Below are 18,983 nucleotides of genomic sequence, written 5' to 3' on the forward strand. Positions count from 1 at the left end.
GTCGCTGGAGGCTCTGGACTGCAGATCGTCGCTGGAGGCTCTGGACTGCAGATTGTTGCTGGAGGCTCTGGACTGCGGATCGTTGCTGGAGACTCCGGACTGCGGTCTGAACCCTAAATCCGCCAATCTCCCTGTGTGCACCCCCCTGCCTCTCGTGCTTGCTTCGTTGAGCTATCTCCTCGTATCGTTGCCGTTCCTCTTTCGCTGCCTCAATCTCCTCCTTCGGACGGCGATACTTCCCGGCCCTTATCCAGGGTCCTGCTCCCTCCAGGATTTCCTCCCAGGTCCAGTCCTCATGACCACGCTGCTTGGTCCGTTGGAGTTGGGATCTACTGTTACGCCCGTCGTTAAATGAAGACCAATGTGCAGCGTGGTAGGCGTACATTTTCTTTAATTTTTTTTATGTTCCACCATAAACAATAAACAACTCAACGAACGTAAAGCTAGGAGTGCAACACAAAAGACAAGATCCCACAACTGAAGGTGGGAAAAAGGGCTGCCTAAGTATGATCCCCAATCAGAGACAACGATACACAGCTGCCTCCTATTGGGAACCATACTCGGCCAACAAAGAAATATAAATATAGATTTCCCACCCTAGTCACACCCTGACCTACCAAATAGTGAAAATGATCTCTAAGGTCATGGCGTGACATGGCGTGGTTACATGTGGTTTTTGGTTGTGAGGCCGGTTGGATGTACTGCCAAATTCTCTAAAACGATGTTGCTTATAGTAGAGCAATTAACATTGAATTCTCTGACAACAGCTCTGTTGGACATTCCTGCAGTCAGCATGCCAATTGGAAGCTCCCTCAAAACATGAGACACCGGAACATTTTATTACATATTTTATTTCAGCATGGGACCAACCCTTTACATGTTGAGTTTCTATTTTTGTTCAGTATATTATGAAAACGTAGCCTACGCACTGGATAAGGTGCAAGCCATAGACCTTTTTGAGTTATGGGAATCTCGTGTTCATGAGTTGGCTCGAAAGCTGATCAAGAAAGATAAGAATCATCTTAATATTATTTTGACAAGCGACTAAATACTTGATTACTGGCAAGCAATTGGCATGCATAAAAAAGCAGCCTAATTCTAGAAGTTAGTGAGCATTTGCTTAGCAAACTCCAAAATAGGAAATTGAAGTGAAATATAGGCATTTTAGAATTATTTTTTGACATGCGTAAAAAACGACTTAGAGTGAGAGCTGACGCATTTGAAGCCGCAATGGAAAGTGCTAGAAAAAGAGTGTCAAGACACTGGAGCATTCAGGCACTTGTGACGTTTCAGATACCGATAGTGGTGTTGGCTTTATAGACGACTGCTAAGAGTGCAGCCACACTCCAAAACGCACGTTATACTGCCGGCATATTCAAACTCCTAGCTGATGTCGCACTCCTCATAGACGAGCGAGTCCATTTAAGGCAGTAGCAGCTCATATTTCAGTCATTGGGACATTTACAAATAATGCAGACGCATAGTCTCATTTTGCGCAGGTTAACATGCAGTGAGGCCATCTCTCACTTAAACGATATTCGACCATTCCCACCATGGCGAGAACGGGTGAAGACTCAGTAAAACACATTCTTGAAATGCGAGATGAATGGCAATTACTTTTGCTCTCAACTCCAAGTGAAAAGCCAACTTGCTCGCTCTTCGGGGTCCATCTCTTGCAAACTGGACTATGTTCATGGCTTGTAGGCAGGGCACAACATAACCTTTTGAACGGCATACAGCACGACTGTGGAAACTTTTCTATTCATATAGACACCATTCTGTGTACCTCTGGCCCTTCCTTGGACACTGTGTTAACTAACCTCCAGATGAGCTTCAATGCCATACAACTCTCCTTCCGTGGTCTCCAACTGCTCTTAAATGCAAGTAAAACTAAATGCATGCTCTTCAACCGATTGCTGCCCGCACCTGCCCACCCGTCCAGCATCACTACTCTGGACGGTTCTGACTTAGAATATGTGGACTACACTACAAATACCTAGGTGTCTGGTTAGACTGTAAACTCTCCTTCCAGACATCAAACATCTCCAATCCAAAGTTAAATCTAGAATCGGCTTCCTATTCCGAAACAAAGCATCCATTCACTCATGCTGCCAAACATACCCTCGTAAAACTGACTATCCTACCGATCCTCGACTTTGGCGATGTCATTGACAAAATAGCCTCCAACACTCTACTCAACAAATTGGATGCAGTCTACCACAGTGCCATCCGTTTTGTCACCAAAGCCCCATATACTACCCACCACTGCGACCTGTATGCTCTCGTTGGCTGGCCCTCGCGTCATTCTCGTCGCCAAACCCACTGGCACCAGATCATCTACAAGTCTCTGCTAGGTAAAGCCCCGCCTTATCTCAGCTCACAGGTCACCATAGCAGCACCCACCCATAGCACACGCTCCAGCAGGTATATCTCTCTGGTCACCCTCAAAGCCAATTCTTCCTTCGGCCGCCTCTCCTTACAGTTCTCTGCTGCCAATGACTGGAACAAACTGCAAAAATCACTAAAGCTGGAAACTCTTACCTCCCTCACTAGCTTTAAGCACCAGCTGTCAGAGCATCTCACAGATCACTGCACCTGTACATAGCTCATATGTAAATAGCCCATCCAATCTACCTCATCCCCATACTGTATTTATTTATTTATCTTGCTCCTTTGCACCCCAGTATCTCTACTTGCACATTCATCTTCTGCACATTCTTCCATTCCAGTGTTTAATTGCAATATTGTAATTACTTTGCCACCACGGCCTATTTATTGCCTTACCTCTCTTATCCTACCTCATTTGCACATGCTGTATATAGATTCTTCTACTGTATTGTTGATTGTATGTTTGTTTATTCCATGTGCAACTCTGTGTTGTTGTATGTGTCGAACTGCTTTGCTTTATCTTGGCCAGGTCGCAATTGCAAATGAAAACTTGTTCTCAACTAGCCTACCTGGTTAAATAAAGGTGAAATTAAAAAATGTAAAAAAATATTCTGGCCATGAAACCCCCTCATGTGAAATCGCACACTACGGACAATGCTAACATGCAACTCACCTGAGTAAAGCATTAGATTGGGGGTGGGGGGTCCTGTAGATTCCAAGGAATTATTACATGGGCCACTAATATTTAATCTAGGACAGCATGTCCTAACCAGGCATGTTCTGTTGCATCTAACTATGTTATATATAAACAGCATACTAAACAGTGTACTCACTGCAAACAAACAGGACATGTAGTGAACATTTGTTGGGATCTGGGGAGGGATCCCCCCCAGGCATTTCAACCAAAGTATAGGATGGGTCATCTAGCATCGAAGTGTTGAAACCTTGGAATTGGGAATCCCCCTTTCTTTATGCGTCTTAAACTAGACACAGAGCAAATGTTTCAGACTTGAATAGCACTTCTCTGTAGCCTCCCTGGTGTTGCCCAAATCCCGTCCTCTCCTCATCAACCAGACAGGTCAAGCTACAGAGCTCAGACATTTTTCCTATTCATTGAAACTCTAATTTGTTAAGCGTTCCTTGTTTTAGAACATGAATAGTGCGTTTTAACCAACAACGTGATCATTGGACAGACCGCAGTGTCCGCAGTGTTTTTTTGTAATACGTGGGAGTTTATTATGGTGCGTTTGTCTTGGTTGCGCATAGGACAGGATTCAACTTTAGTCAATTACAAGGTATAGACATTCTCTCAATGTATGGTGTGAGCATGTAATTATAGAGCAAGTTATTCAGCAAACCCTCTTTTATAAATATCCTGACTTGTTTGTGAAACGGCTGCTGACTCTACCCCGACGCTTTAAACTCAAAATGCAGTTGCCTGGAGCTCAGATGCTCAGACTAACTGTCATTCTAACATAGCCGGGAGACTGCTACAATGTAGTCTCAAACATATGTTTAGAATATTTAACCCTTATAATCTGGTATGGTAGTCAGTTGTGTTAGATTTCTGAGGGGGATTTCTATTCATATGCGTATTGTGCATCTGGCCAAGTCCATCTGATATGTGACAATGGTGTGAGAGTTATGAGTTTGTCCCACCCCTCCGATAGCCAGTGGTTGGCTGGGTGGCTGTTTGTTAATAGGCTACACAGGATGGTCTAAGGTATTGATAGGAGTTTCCTGTGTTTACATTTGTCTGCGTGTTACAATGATGATTGACTCTTTCCCCTTACACAGTAAATATGACATGTCCGACTGATTAGATTTCAGATTTTAACTTTTTATGATTCAACCTGTTGATTCTTTTTCTATCATTTTAGCTAATCACTGACACAATAGAAAGCTGATTACTTGGATACATTTCTCAGCTTCGGCTCGACATCCCTTTTATGTGCACGATAAAAGGGAATCGCGTTCGGCTGGTTGGTTTTCCATAACATACTCAGCTCTCAATGTGAAACAGTGGATTTTATTGCATTTTTAATGGCAGATTATGATTATCCCACTTTTGAACAGACTCTGATAGAAGACCTTGGCTCAGGCAACTCTTTCACTTTGTTCCATATAGGCATACGTTTGTCTACATTATACAGTTGAAGTCAGAAGTTTTTCACAATTCCTGACATTTAATCCTAGTAAAAAATTCCCTGTTTTAGGTCAGTTAGGATCATCACTTTATTTTAAGAATGTTAAATGTCAGAATAATAGTAGAGAGAATGATTTATTTCAGCTTTTATTTATTTCATCATATTCCCAGTAGGTCAGAAATTTACATACACTCAATTAGTATTTGGTAGCATTGCCTTTAAATTGTTTAACTTGGGTCAAACGTTTCGGGTAGCCTTCCACAAGCTTCCCACAATAAGTTGGGTGAATTTTGGCCCATTACTCCTGACAGAGCTGATGTAACTGAGTCAGGTTTGTAGGCCTCCTTGCTCGCACACACTTTTTCAGTTCTGCCCACAAATGTTCTATAGGATTGAGGTCAGGGCTTTGTGATGGCCACTCCAATACCTTGACTTTGTTGTCCTTAAGCCATTTTGCCACAGCTTTGGAAGTATGCTTGGGGTCATTGTCCATTTGGAAAATCTATTTGCGACCAAGCTTTAACTTCCTGCCTGACTGATATCTTGAGATTTTGCTTCAATATATCCACTTAATTTTCCTTCCTCATGATGCCATATATTTTGTGAAGTGCATCAGTCACTCCTGCAGCAAAGCACCCTCACAACATGATGCTGCCACCCTTGTGCTTCACGGTTGGGATGGTGTTCTTCAGCTTGCAGTCCTCCCCCTTTTTCCTCCAAACATAAAGATGGTCATTATGGCCAAACAGTTCTATTTTTGTTTCATCAGACCAGAGGACATTTCTCCAAAAAGTATGATCTTTGTCCCCATGTGCAAACCGTAGTCTGGCTTTTTTATGGTTGTTTTGGAGCAGTGGCTTCTTCCTTGCTGAGCGGCCTTCCAGGTTATGTCGATATAGGACTCGTTTTACTGTGGATATAGATACTTTGTACATGTTTCCTCCATCATCTTCACAAGGTCTTTGCTTCTGTTCTGGGATTGATTTGCACTTTTCTCACCAAAGTACGTTCATCTCTAGGAGACATAATGCATCTCCGTCCTGAGCGGTATGATGGCTACGTGATGATGGCTTTCTATTTGCGTACTATTGTTTGTACAGATGAACGTAGTACCTTCTGGAGTTTGGATATTTCTCCCAAGGATGAACCAGACTTGTGGAGGCCTAAACATTTTTTTTATGAGGTCTTGGCTGAATTCTTTTGATTTTCCCAGTATGTCAAGTGAAGAGGCACTGAGTTTGAAGGTAGGCCTTGAAATACATCAACAGGTACACCTCCAATTGACTCAAATGATGTCAATTAGCCTTTCAGAATCTTCTAAAGCCATGACATAATTTTCTGGAATTTTCTAAGCTGTTGAAAGGCACAGTCAACTTAGTATATGTAAACTTCTGACCCACTGGAATTGTGATACAGTGAATTATAAGTGAAATAATCTGTCTGTAAACAATTGTTTGAAAATGACTTGTTGTCATGCACACAGTAGATGTCCTAACCGACTTGCCAAAACTATAATTTGTTCACAAGAAATCTGTGGAGTGGTTGAACAACGAGTTTTAATGACTCCAACCTCAGTGTATGTAAACTTCCGACTTCAACTGTATGTTCTATGTCTTACTGTTTCTGTCCTGTCTGGAGAATAACCCAATGTTTTGCTCAACAATTATACTGACAGGCTTACTAACACACAGCTAACTTGTCTTGTTTTAGGTTATCCCGAAACAATTTGAACCTTGTGTGGTGACCACATTACATGTAACTGTTCTCCCTTTGTTGTCACACACAATGCAAGACAAAATGGCTTATGTTGGTTTGCAAGGGATCAGATGAATGTTAATGTGGGCGCATGGTCAAATCTTCCTGTTGACCACACCCACCTCTATGGATGTGTGTGTTTTCAAGAGGGGGCTCAGATTGGGTTTACAAATCAAATTATTCATATTTGATTTGCACAAGCAGTGGGTGAGCTTTGGATCTCACTCCCAAGTTGTATTTTGAATTTTGATAGGTTTCTTGCTAAAGATAGCATAGGTTTTAAAATTAATATTTGAATGTGATTTTGTCAGGTTGTCATTTTGTTACATACGACAGCTCTGTCTCCAGAGACAGAACACAGAGATAGTCACATACCAATTATTAAATGTTTAAAGATGCAGGTAAATCTCTACTTCCTGACTGGGAGAAAAAAACATTTCAACACATTTACTTTGAAGACCCTCTGGTGGTTAGGAAACCAGTTGCTTTTATGACCTGTCGGCAGAGAACATTGAGATAATTCAGCAACCAAATACATTTGTTTTTTAAATTTGAATATTGATTGATGCTAAATCTTACTAGACATAGGCTTGTGTTAATTCCTTTGCTGTTATCCAACTGTTTTACAGATCATTTTATTGCTTTTTTTTTTGACATGCTTCTTTATTGATCTTGGGGTGATTTGTTTTCATGAATTTGGTTTTCATATTTTTAAGGCAAACTTCCTCCCAGAGGGGAGAGTTTTTCATTTATTTTAAAACCCCTTTTTCTCCCCAATTTCATGATATCCAATTGCGATCCAATTACTTGTCTCATCGCTGCAATTCCCCAACGGGCTCGGGAGAGGCAAAGGTCGAGTCATGCGTCCTCCGAAACATGACCCACCAAACTCCGCTTCTTAACACCCGCCCACTTAACCCACAAGCCAGCTTCACCAATATGTTGGAGGAAACATCATTCAACTGACAACTGAAGTCAGTCTGCAGGCGCCCAGCCCACCACAAGGAGTCGCTAGAGCGCGATGAGCCAAGTAAAGCCCCCCCTGCCAAACCCTCCGCTAACCCGGACGACACTGGGCCAATTACGCGCCGCCCTATGGGACTCCCAGTTACGGACGTTTTGTGTCACAGCATGGGATAGAACCCGGGTCGGTAGTGACGCCTCAAGACTGCAGCGCCACTCGGGAGGCCTGGGGGAGAGGCTTTTTCAATTGATTGTTCTGTCTTTCTCAAAGAAAAGTACAATTTGACACTTGTAATAGTGTAACTTATTCCCCTTGATTCTTGAAGAATACAATTTATGAGCTTAGTTTAACTGCCTTACCACATCAGAACCTAAAATATAAGCTTGTTTTACTCCAATGTTTGCCAACCAAATAAATGTAAACGAACACTGTATAGCCTCTAAAATGGGTTAAAACTATAATTTTAATATCATGGATGGCCAGTTCCTGCATCAATTGCTCTGTCTATGAATTTGAGAGTGAATCCAGCCCAATCCCTCAGTTTTTACAGAAACAGTGGTGGGGAGCCGGCTTTGTTATTGTTTCTGCTGATTGACCCATTCACGTTCATTAACCCTCTTATTTGCCTCACGGAAAATCCCAGCAGGTGCATTGAGCACAGACTTACAGCGAGATACAGAGAGGGGTGTAAGGAAAAGAGAGGGGAGCGGAGGGAGACACAGAGAGAGAACTATTAGAGAGGGCTTCAGAACGAGTGAGAGAGAACGAAAGAGACAGAGAGAGTTAAAGAGAAGAGCCCAGTTCAGCTTAGCTTAGACAGCTGAGAGCCCAGCTGGGCAATGAAATGCTTCCGCACCAGTTAACAAGCCATAGGTTGGGTCTGTCTAAACAGGGTTTTCTTACCACCTCCTCATCTAATCCTCGACAGGCCCACTGCAAATGAATATGAAGGGTTACTACCGGCTTGCTACCGACCCGGGTTCTATCTCAGGCTGTGTCACAACCAGCCATGACTGGGAGTCCCATAGGACGGTGCACAACTGGCCAAGCGTCGTCCGGGTTAGGTGAGGGTTTGGCCGGGGGGTTTTACTTGTCTCATCGTGCTCTAGCGACTCCTTGTGGCGGGCTGGGTGCCTGCAGGCGAAGGATGGTTGTCAGTTGAACAGTGTTTCCTCTGACACATTGGTGCAGCTGGCCTGCGGGTTAAGTGGGCGTGTGTTAAGAAGCGGAGTTTGGCGGGTCATGTTTCGGAGGATGCATGGCTCGACCTTTAGCCTTGAATATTCAGACAAAGGAATGCCGTCTGGCGCTCCCACATGGTACGGGGCAGGAGAGAAAGGCAGAGTGTGCATTTATGTGTGTGTGTGTGTGTGTGTGTGTCTCACCTTGGAGAGCGGTGAAACTAGCAGAGTTTGGTGGTTGTTTCCTTGCACAGATGTGTAGTGCTTCCCTGGTTGTAGATAAGGCGAGGGGGATGGGATGGTGTGCTGGGCGATAAGAGAAAATAGGTACATTGTGCTGAAGGCCATGGCACCTGAAACATGTATGGACCCCCATGTCCTGAAATGTTCCTATATTACTTTTGCCTGCCTACTTTGTTCTGGTTTATGTGCTGTCCACTCACCCACCTCCGGAAGGGAAGAAAATAGGAAATTAACAACAAGACAAACAGCATGTGGTGGTGTAGAGAAGATTGATAAGCTCCAGGCTTCTCTGCTCCAGTCACACTGTTATCTACAATCATCTTGGTAGCACTGCAAAGTGACTCCAACAGAAGCCATGGTAGAGTGGAAAAATGCAAGTCTACAGTTTAAAGTAATTTTAAAAAATATATTTCTCTCTCTCTCTCTCCCTCCCCCCTATTTCTCCTTTCTCTCCTCCCCCTCCCTCCCTCTCTCGCCCTCCCTCTCTCCCAGTCTCGTCAGACCCCGGAGGGAGAGTTCCTACCCCTGGACCAGTGTGAGCTGGATGTGGGTTTTGGGACGGGTGCGGACCAGCTCTTCCTAGTGTCACCTCTCACCATCTGCCACGAGATCAATCCTAAGAGTCCTTTCTTTGACCTGTCCCAGCGCTCCCTCATGAACGAGCAGTTTGAGATTGTTGTCATCCTGGAGGGCATTGTTGAGACCACAGGTGAAGATCCACAACCCTCTCTCCTCCTGTTAACCCTTTACTCTCTTCTTCCTACCATTCTCTCCTCATTATTAATTGATTATTCTTTCACTACCCTTTCTCCTCCTTTTAACCCCTTACTCTCTTCTTCCTAAAGAAGCTGCTCCTTTTCAAAGGCCCAATGCAGCCATTTTATTTCTGGGTAACAATTAAGTACCTTACTGTAATAGATTTCCATTCAAATTGGCATAAATATTTTTGGGGCAAAAAACTGTTTCACAAGCAAGTTTCACAATGGAAAGCCAAAACTCCCACCCATTCAAACCTGCTGATTAGAAGGTCCTGTGTAAATTGTATTTTAACCCTCCTGCTGTGTTCCGGTCGAATTGGACCGATTTACAAGTTTTCTCTCTGAAAAATGTAGTTCATTTAATCAGATTGTCATAAGGTTCCATGACTTTGTCCACACAGGGCATCTGAACACACTAAATACTCTTGGATGATTTCCATAAAATGCTATTTAACTTATGTGGTGTTCCTGGTCAAAAATGAGCAGTCATTAGAAATGAATGGGTGAGACTACAATTAGTGTATAATATTGAGTTCAGACACATGCCCATTCATCAGATGGACACACTTCCTCTCCCAGACCCCCACATGCGTGTGGGTTTGAGCACACACACACACGCACACCTCACTTCCTTTCTTGGCTTCCATGGCAACCCCCACGGGAACCTTTACGGGAACCACACCTGTTGGCCTTCTCACAAACAATCGCAACATTGTTTCAATAATATATACCTCTGGTATATTAATCTTTTTTGAGGCCTTGCTCACAATTCGTGCTGTGGCAGCACAATGACCAAACGATATACTACTGTATGTGAGGCTCTTGATCATATCTTTGATCATGACACTGGTGAGGAGGAGAGAGTCTGTTAAACTTTGACACAAAGTAGTCTGTGATAAATAGCACAATATATTTAATCTGAGTATTTGTTATAGTCAAAATAATTGATACATTACGCTTTTTTTAAACTCAAAAACAAGTTGTACGAGCTCAGGTTAATGAGGCCTACAGGCCATAAATAGCAAATAGAAGTTCCAAACTTGTAATGTTCACAAGAACTTAAGTTGATAAAAAGATCTAACACAACATTAGGTGATAATATATGTATTATTATGGATTTATAATCAGCTATAATGGTGGTCATTTTGGACCGGGAACACAGAATTAATTAACATGAAACGAACACAACAGGAGGGTTAACCAGCAACTGTCAGGAAATAACACTGATAGAAAAAATGTCACGTATTTACAGTGGTAGTTTCATCAGCTGTTGTACAATATGATACAAAACACAGGGAAAAGAGAATTTTGACAACACTGGGCCTTTAATTAGTCCCTTTCCTTCACCCCGACTGTAATCTCTTTCCATTCGGTGGGTTGCTCTTTCCCTAACTCCACCCTTTAGCTTGCAATTCTGTTATTCCTCTCTCTCTCCTCCATTTATCTGAACTCGAATTAAACTGTATTCTTATATGCTCATCAGTCTTACCTCTTCATGTCAACCTGCCACATATCCGTATGCAATATCTCCATCCAGATTCTGGAGATAGAGTCAGACTGACACATCTCTCTGAATCTCCAAAGCCCTGTAAGAATGTAGCAGATATCAGGAGGTGTTCAGTGGTAAACAGAGCGAGCAGTGGAGAGGTGGACGTTGGGTATTGAGGACAGCACCAGGGAATGGCTTCCTTGATTTAATTATGAAGGACGTTTTTTTTTACATGCGGGATGGTTTTCATCCCTACCCCATGTATAATAGATAGGGTCATAGATGCCAATGTCACTTAGATAAATAAGATGGGGGTTCAGCTGAAGCTTTACTATATTTCTCACTGGGCAGAATGCAGGGTTAATTCCGGGATCATTCTGAAACAGTAAGAGACGTTGAACACAACAGCTGTACTGAACTACAGGCAGGCTGCAGGTGTGCTGGGTCGCCTACGGCAACAAAAGTGTTTTTCTGTCTTCTACATCGAACAATACGATGCCTCATCCTAATACTCATACATAAATAACAAAGTCTGTCTTCTCTGGCATCATTTATTTATTTCTCTGCTCCCTTTTCTTTCTCCTTTCATCTCTCCTCTGTTCTTCTCCCCTCCCTTCTCATTGTCCTGGGCAGAAGCATGAAGCTGAATAGGCTTAGAGGAGGAGGGTGGGATGAGCAGGCAGGGAGCACGGTCTGTGCTCTGTTGATAATGTCATTAAGGCAGGCTGCAGCCAACCGTTTAGCCCCTTTTAGCCCCTTCTCTCTCGCTCTCTCTCTCTCTCTCTCTCTCTCTCATTCTCTCTCTCTCTCATTCTCTCTCTCTCTCTCATTCTCTCTCTCTCTCTCTCTCATTCTCTCTCTCATTCTCTCTCTCTCTCTCTCTCATTCTCTCTCTCTCTCTCTCATTCTCTCTCTCTCTCTCTCATTCTCTCTCTCTCTCTCATTCTCTCTCTCTCTCTCTCTCTCTCTCATTCTCTCTCTCTCTCATTCTCTCTCTAATTCTCTCTCATTCTCTCTCTCATTCTCTCTCTCTCTCGCTCTCATTCTCTCTCTCTCCCTCTCTCTCTCTCTCTCATTCTCTCATTCTCTCTCTCATTCTCTCTCTCTTCATTCTCTCTCTCTCATTCTCTCTCATTCTCTCTCTCTCATTCTCTCTCTCTCTCTCCCTTCCTCCCTCTCTCCCTCGCTGTCTCTCAGCAGGACTGTGGTTCTCTGAGCTGAGGAGCAAAGCAGGGGGCAGATGAGTGGGGGGTCTGCTCTGTATGAATGAGTTGGCCTTGGAGTCACCTGTGTGGTTCCGTGCACAGTGTACATCCCTTACTCCCCAGAGAAATAAATCCATAACATCCACTGAGAGACAGACAGAGCATTGTCCTGCCATTTGAGAAACCTTCTGTCAACAACGGACAGCCTTTGCAACTTTCTGGTGTTTGACTGGATGGTTATGAGGTCTCTCTACTACCACTACGATTGTGCATCAGCTCCTGTTTCAATAGAGATGTATGTTACGTAGGCCTAGTTGTCACAGCTTTCTGACAGGTTGTGTGTGTGTGTGTGTGTGTGTGTGTGTGTGTGTGTGTGTGTGTGTGTGTGTGTGTGTGTGTGTGTGTGTGTGTGTGTGTGTGTGTGTGTGTGTGTGTGTTAGATGAAGAGAGCCAGTAGTAGGATTAAAAAGAGGCTAGGAGAAGAAGAGGCATTGTATTATGGAAATGCTCCACTTGAGGAGTGCCAGTGGAGGCTTTACATAAAGCTCTCTCCAGGGACACGTCTCTCTCTCTGTCCACCAGCTGTTTGCTCACTTGCTCAGCCTCTTTGATTTTCATTCAAGACCCACAAAACTGACTGTCAGTGTAAATCAGGACACTTCGATGATGATGGGGCGAACTGGCAGGAACGCTGGGCCCTGACGCCACATCATTTCCTGTTGCACCGCCATCAAAGGGCAAATTAGAGCGAATTATCACCAAATTCTATATGCAGGAATATATAAAAAACTTTAATTCATTTCAGCTTTGGGTTGAGGATAGTCAAGGGTTTGGGTATAAGCTTAGGCTTAGGTTGTGATAACCCCTTGGTAGTGATATTACTGTGTCTGTCACGATCTTGGAAATGAGTGGACCAAGGCGCAGCGGATGTTGAGTTCCACATATTTAATTCAAAGAGAAACTTAAACAAAACAAAATATATCAATAAACAAACAACTAAACGCGACTACGTGGTGCGCATGCACAAACACAAAACAATATCCCACAAATGCAGGTAGGGAAAAAGCCTACCTAAATATGATCCCCAATTAGAGGCAACGATTACCAGCTGCTTCTAATTGGGAACCACACAAACCACCGACCTAGAAACCTATAAACTAGATAACCCCCCTAGTCACGCTCTGACCTAAACTCCATAGAGAACCAAGGGCTCTCTATGGTCAGGGCGTGACAGTGTCAGTCAAATGTCAGGGAAAGGATCAGTTTCTCTTTCTGCAGTCAGCCAGCTCTGTTTAATAGAGTAATACAGGGCTCATAAGTGCTTATTGATAAGTGAGGGCCCTCGATACATATATAATTGTCAAGGAAATCATTTTACAATTGTAAATCAAATAAAAAAATTGACTACAATTGTATTTGTCACATGCTTCGTAGATAACAGGTGTAGACTAACAGTGAAATGTTTACTTATGGGTCCTTTTCCAACAATTAAAGTTAAGATCAAAATAATACACAGTGGATAACGGGGAAAAAAGAGTAGAAATGACATGGCAATATATAGGGAGTAGAAAATAACATGGCTATATACAGGGAGAAATGTTTTCTAATTTATTAATATCACATTTACATAAGTATTCAGACACTTTACTCAGCACTTTGTTGAAGCAAGCTTGGCACACCTGAATTTGGGGAGTTTCTCCTATTTCTTTCTTTCATCACATTCCCAGTGGGTCAGAAGTTTACATACACTCAATTAGTATTTGGTAGCATTGCCTTTCAATTGTTTAACTTGGGCCAAACGTTTCTGGTAGCCCTCCACAAGCTTCCCACATTAAGTTGGGTGAATTTTGGCCCATTCCTCCTGACAGAGCTAGTGTAACTGAGTCAGGTTTGTAGGCCTCCTACACAGGTTTGTAGGCTCGCACACGCTTTTTCAGTTATGCCCACACATTTTCTATAGGATTGAGGTCAGGGCTTTGTGATGGCCACTCCAATATCACAACTTTAGAAGTATGCTTGGGGTCATTGTCCAATTGGAAGACCCATTTGTGACCAAGCTTTAACTTCCTGACTGATGTGTTGAGATTTTGCTTCAATATATCCACATAATTTTCCTCCCTTATGATGCCATCTATTTTGTGAAGTGCACCAGCCCCTCCTGCAGCAAAGCACCCCCACAACATGATGCTGCCTGTGCTTCACAGTTGGGATGGTGTTCTTTGGCTTGCAGGCCTCCCCCGTTTTCCTCCAAACATAACGATTGTCATTATGGCCAAACAGTTCTATTTTTATTTCATCAGACCAGAGGACATTTCTCCAAAAAGTACGATCTTTGTCCCCATGTGCAGTTGCAAATCGTGGTCTGGCTTTTTTATGGCGGTTTTGGAGCAGTGGCATATACCTTGCTGAGCGGCCTTTCAGGTTATGTTGATATAGGACTCGTTTTACTGTGGATATAGATAGTGTTTGTACCTGTTTCCTCAAGCATCTTCACAAGGTCCTTTGCTGTTGTTCTGTGATTGATTTGCACTTTTCGCACCAAAGTACATTCATCTATAGGAGACAGAACACATCTCATTCCTGAGCGGTATGAAGGCTGCTTGGTCCCATGGTGTTTATACTTGCGTACTATTGTTTGTACAGATGAACATGGTACCTTCAGGTGTTTGGAAATTGCTCCCAAGAATGAACCAGACTTGTGGAGGTCTACAATTTAATTTCTGAGGTCTTGGCTGATTTTTTAATTTTCACATGATGTCAAGCAAAGAGGCACTTTTGAAGGTAGGCCTTGAAATACATCCACAGGTACACCTTCAATTGACTCAAATAATGTCAATTAGCCTATCAGAAGCTTCTAAAGCCATGACATCATTTTCTGGAATTTGCCAAGCTGTTTAAATGCACAGTCAACTTAGTGTAATAATCTGTCTGTAAACAATTGTAGGAAAATTACTTGTGTCATGCACACAGTAGATGTCCTAACCGACTTGCCACAACTATAGTTTGTTTACAAGAAATTTGTGGAGTGGTTGAAAAATGAGTTTTAATAACTCCAACCTTAATGTATGTAAACTTTCGACTTCAACTGTAGGTGTTCCTTTTGTCCAAGTGGGAAAGGGCAGTGTGGAGATGAATAGAGATTGGGATTTAATAGGGATCTGTTGGGACAGTATGTGAATTGGAGTGGGTTCAGGGTGTCTGGGATGATGACCAGCCTTTCAAAGCATTTCATGGCTACAGATGTGAGTGCTACGGGGCGATAGTCATTTCTAAAGTTTACCTGGGTATTTTTGGGCACAGGGACTATGGTTATCTACTTGAAACATTCCAGACTGAGTCAGGGAGAGGTTGAAAATGTCAGTGAAGACACTTGCCAGCTGGTCAGCGCATTCTCGGAGTATGCCTCCTGGTAATCCATCTGGCCCTGTGAATGTTAACCTCTTTAAAGGTCTTTCTTACATCGGCTAAGGAGAGATTGATCACACAGTCCTCCAGAACAGCTGGTTCTCTCACGCATGGTTCAGTGTTGCTTGCCTCGAAGCGAGCATAGAAGACATTTAGCGCGTCTGGTAGGCTCGTGTCACTGGGCAGCTCGTGGCTGAGTTTCCCTTCATAATCTGTGATAGTTTGCAAGCCCTGTCACATCCGACAAGCGTCAGAGCCGATGTAATAGGATGCGATTTTAGTCTTGTATTGACCATTTGCCTGTTGAATGGTTCGTCGGAGGGCGTAATGGGATTTTGTTATTAGAGTCTGGGTTAATGTCCTGCTCCTTGAATGCGGAAGCTCTATAGCTCAGTGCGGATGTTGCCTGTAATCCATGGGATATGTACGTACGGTCACTTTTGGGACGACGTCGCCAATACAATTATTAATGAGGCACCCAGAGAAGGCTGTGCTCAGGATGATGCTCCGGTCATTATCTGACTCCTAGAGACCTTTTTAAATAGGACTAGGATGTAATGTAACCAACCACTGGTATAGGGACCTTTTCATATAGGACATCATGCAAACAGAAATACCAGACTAACCTTTCCTCGGCTACAGGTGCTACATGTTTTATTTTTATTGTTGCATGGATGCTGCAATTTCTGCTCCAATGTTACTGCTCTTTACTTAGGATTATCATGTTTTGTTTATGGTAGATTAGATTCAACTAATTTATATGTGGTAAGGCTATTAGTACCATTGATAGGAGTGATGTTAGGCGAGGACCCAAGGCTCCTGCAGCATCAAGGTATGGATCTGGTAAAGGTGATGTTAGGAGATTCCTTATTAGCCTGAGCAGAAATAAACAACAGGTAATTATCATGAAATGCATTACAACACTGATCAAAGGGATGAGTCGCCTTTGGCCTCTAGTGATTGCCATGGATACAAAAGAACAGCTGTAGAATCTGGTAGGATGAGATTTCATTGAGACAGAGCTAGATATAAAAATAGAAAAGAAAAGTATCTAGCTATGACTCTAAGCCTAGAAAGACTTGCAGCCAATATGTCCTTTAGTCAGCTGTTTCCACCAAGCTTATTTGAGCCAATGGCCCCACAACCTGCAGAGGCAGAGGGAGGTAAACAGTGAATGAAATATCTCTGCTGTTTTGTCTCATGGACAGCCTCAGCCAAACCTATTAGTGGAAATGGTTCGATGAGTAACAGTGCCGTGGCCATTTCTACACGCTGTCAGAGGAACGGCAAAGGTCTTCCGGCTAGATTTACGGGCGCATCAGTATTTAAATCTCCCCTTTATGGCTGGAGTGAGGGAGGTCTGTGCCAAAGCAGGTCTGTGTCGGGAAAATTGCTCTTTTCTCATGCTGTCAGACAACAATTCAAAGACTGAATTGTTTCCACACATGATGAGAGCGGAAGAGAAAGAACAAGTGGGATGGAAGCAGAGGATTAGATAAGCAGGGGCGATTGTTTGCTGCTTCATTTTCTCCTTTCTTTTACGTCTTATTGTTTGATGGTAACTGAACTCCACGGTATTTTCAGCACATCTATCAAAAATGACAGTTATTAGAGGGCTATTTAACACGTGTGTTTGTGCTACCTAGTCAATGCTAGAGGCTGAGTTTGACTTTTTAATTCTCTCTCTCTCTTTCTACCACTCTCTCAGGTATGACGTGTCAGGCGCGGACGTCGTACACGGAGGATGAGGTGTTGTGGGGCCACCGCTTCCTGCCCGTCATGTCTCTGGAGGAGGGATTCTTCAGGGTGGACTACTCCCAGTTCCACAGCACTTTCGAGGTCAACACCCCACCATACAGTGTCAAGGAGCACGATGAGAAGTCCTCCCTGCCTTCACCCCTCTCCACCCCCACGCTGGGCGAGAGCCACGGTGCCGCCCGACGTGCCCGGGTCTTCTCTGTGGACTGCATTAACACTACGGACCGGGAAGAGCGGGCGGGGCAGTCCAGGCTGCCCAGTAAGCTTCAGAGGATGAGCTCGTCTGGGAAGGAGGACCTACAGAGGAAGGTTCTGATGCTGAGCTCCCAGCACTCTGAGAAGGCCTGCAGTACTGGAGACCTGCCTCTCAAGTTGCAGCGTCTCAGCTCCTCCCCCGACCCAGAGGCTGCAGATCGGCTGCAGCTCAAGGCCTTGAAGGTGGGCTTTGAACCCATGACCCAGTCCACTGGAGACCTGCAGCTGCCCCCCACCCCAGCCCCCGTCCCCGCACGCATCCACACCCCTCTGCCCTCAGGAGGGGGCCGACCAGAGGACAACCTGCCGGCCAAATTACGCAGGATGAATGCTGACCGCTGAGGTCATCATGACCAGACTTTGCATGCATCCCAATGGAACCCTATTCCCTATATAGTGCACCACAATAGACCAGGGCCCAGGAGGCTCTGGTCAAAAGTAATGCACTATGTAGGGAAGAGGGTGTCATTTGGGACGCATCCCCAGAGTCTAACTTCTTTTTGACCACACATCAAACTATGGAGACAGAAAATGAAATGTGACTGAATATACTGGAAGACAATGATATGGAAGGGGAAAAAAACTATGATGGATGGTGTGTCACTATCTCTGTTTTTTCAAACACAATCTTTACTGGAATTACTGTGATTTTTGGGTGTTTTATAGCAACAGTGTTCATACTGGTCAAACACATACACGTTCTTCATCTTTCCCTCATCACACACACACTCTAAAGAATTGTGCATGTATACAATCGATCCATCTGAATGCACTACATACCCCCTCTCTTAGTTTTAAACAAATAAAATATATTTAAGATGAAAATATGTGGTGTACCTGCAACTTCCTTTGTCTATATTCTAGTTTCCATCAAAGGGATCATCTACTTAGCTAAGAATACAGTTCAAATGCAATCACACTATTTTGTTATTATTCATAATTGGGGCAGTATGTTATTCATTCTGTTACTCATTAGTTTACATAATACCTTTGGTTTTTACATTCAACGGGCTGTTGATGGCCTAATCTTAGCTCCTGGCGAGGAACACTTTCCATAACAGTTCCATTACTCCTTTGAACAGAATGAGTGGATAATGGACTCTGCTGATACCAGAGAGAAAACACAGAGTTCGTCCCAAATGGCACCCTATTCCCTCGATAGTGGAGTGCACTATTCTCTTACCAGGGCCCGTAAGGGACAGGCTCTCATTTGAGACCCCGAGAGAGGCTTGTCCTTGGTGGTGATTGGCTGGTGTTTGGGAGTGGAGGATGGGGAGTGAATGAAACAATGGAGGAAGTGTCCACCCCCTTCAGACGGGCAGAGACAAGCAGCATGGCTAAACAGACAAACAGACATACAGACACACAAACACACACACTCTTTCAATTGACTTGTAGCCCATTGTAGCTGAAATGGATTATGATTATTATAAAG

The 18,983-nt window shown here is 43.6% G+C and overlaps 1 protein-coding gene across 1 annotated transcript in view; it reads left to right on the forward strand.

The window, feature by feature from the left end:
- LOC110486205 (G protein-activated inward rectifier potassium channel 1) overlaps positions 1-18,376 on the forward strand; it is a 37,634-nt gene extending 19,258 nt beyond the window's left edge. Inside the window, exons 2-3 of the mRNA XM_021557632.3 lie at positions 9,171-9,387; positions 17,244-18,376. Of these exons, the coding sequence (XP_021413307.1) occupies positions 9,171-9,387; positions 17,244-17,890 (864 nt within the window). The 3' untranslated portion in view covers positions 17,891-18,376. The remainder of the gene's footprint in view (positions 1-9,170; positions 9,388-17,243) is intronic.
- Positions 18,377-18,983: the final 607 nt, after the last annotated feature.

This window comes from Oncorhynchus mykiss, chromosome 13 (genome assembly GCF_057628025.1).
Source record: "Oncorhynchus mykiss isolate SJ-2025 chromosome 13, ASM5762802v1, whole genome shotgun sequence".
NCBI lineage: Eukaryota > Metazoa > Chordata > Actinopteri > Salmoniformes > Salmonidae > Oncorhynchus > Oncorhynchus mykiss.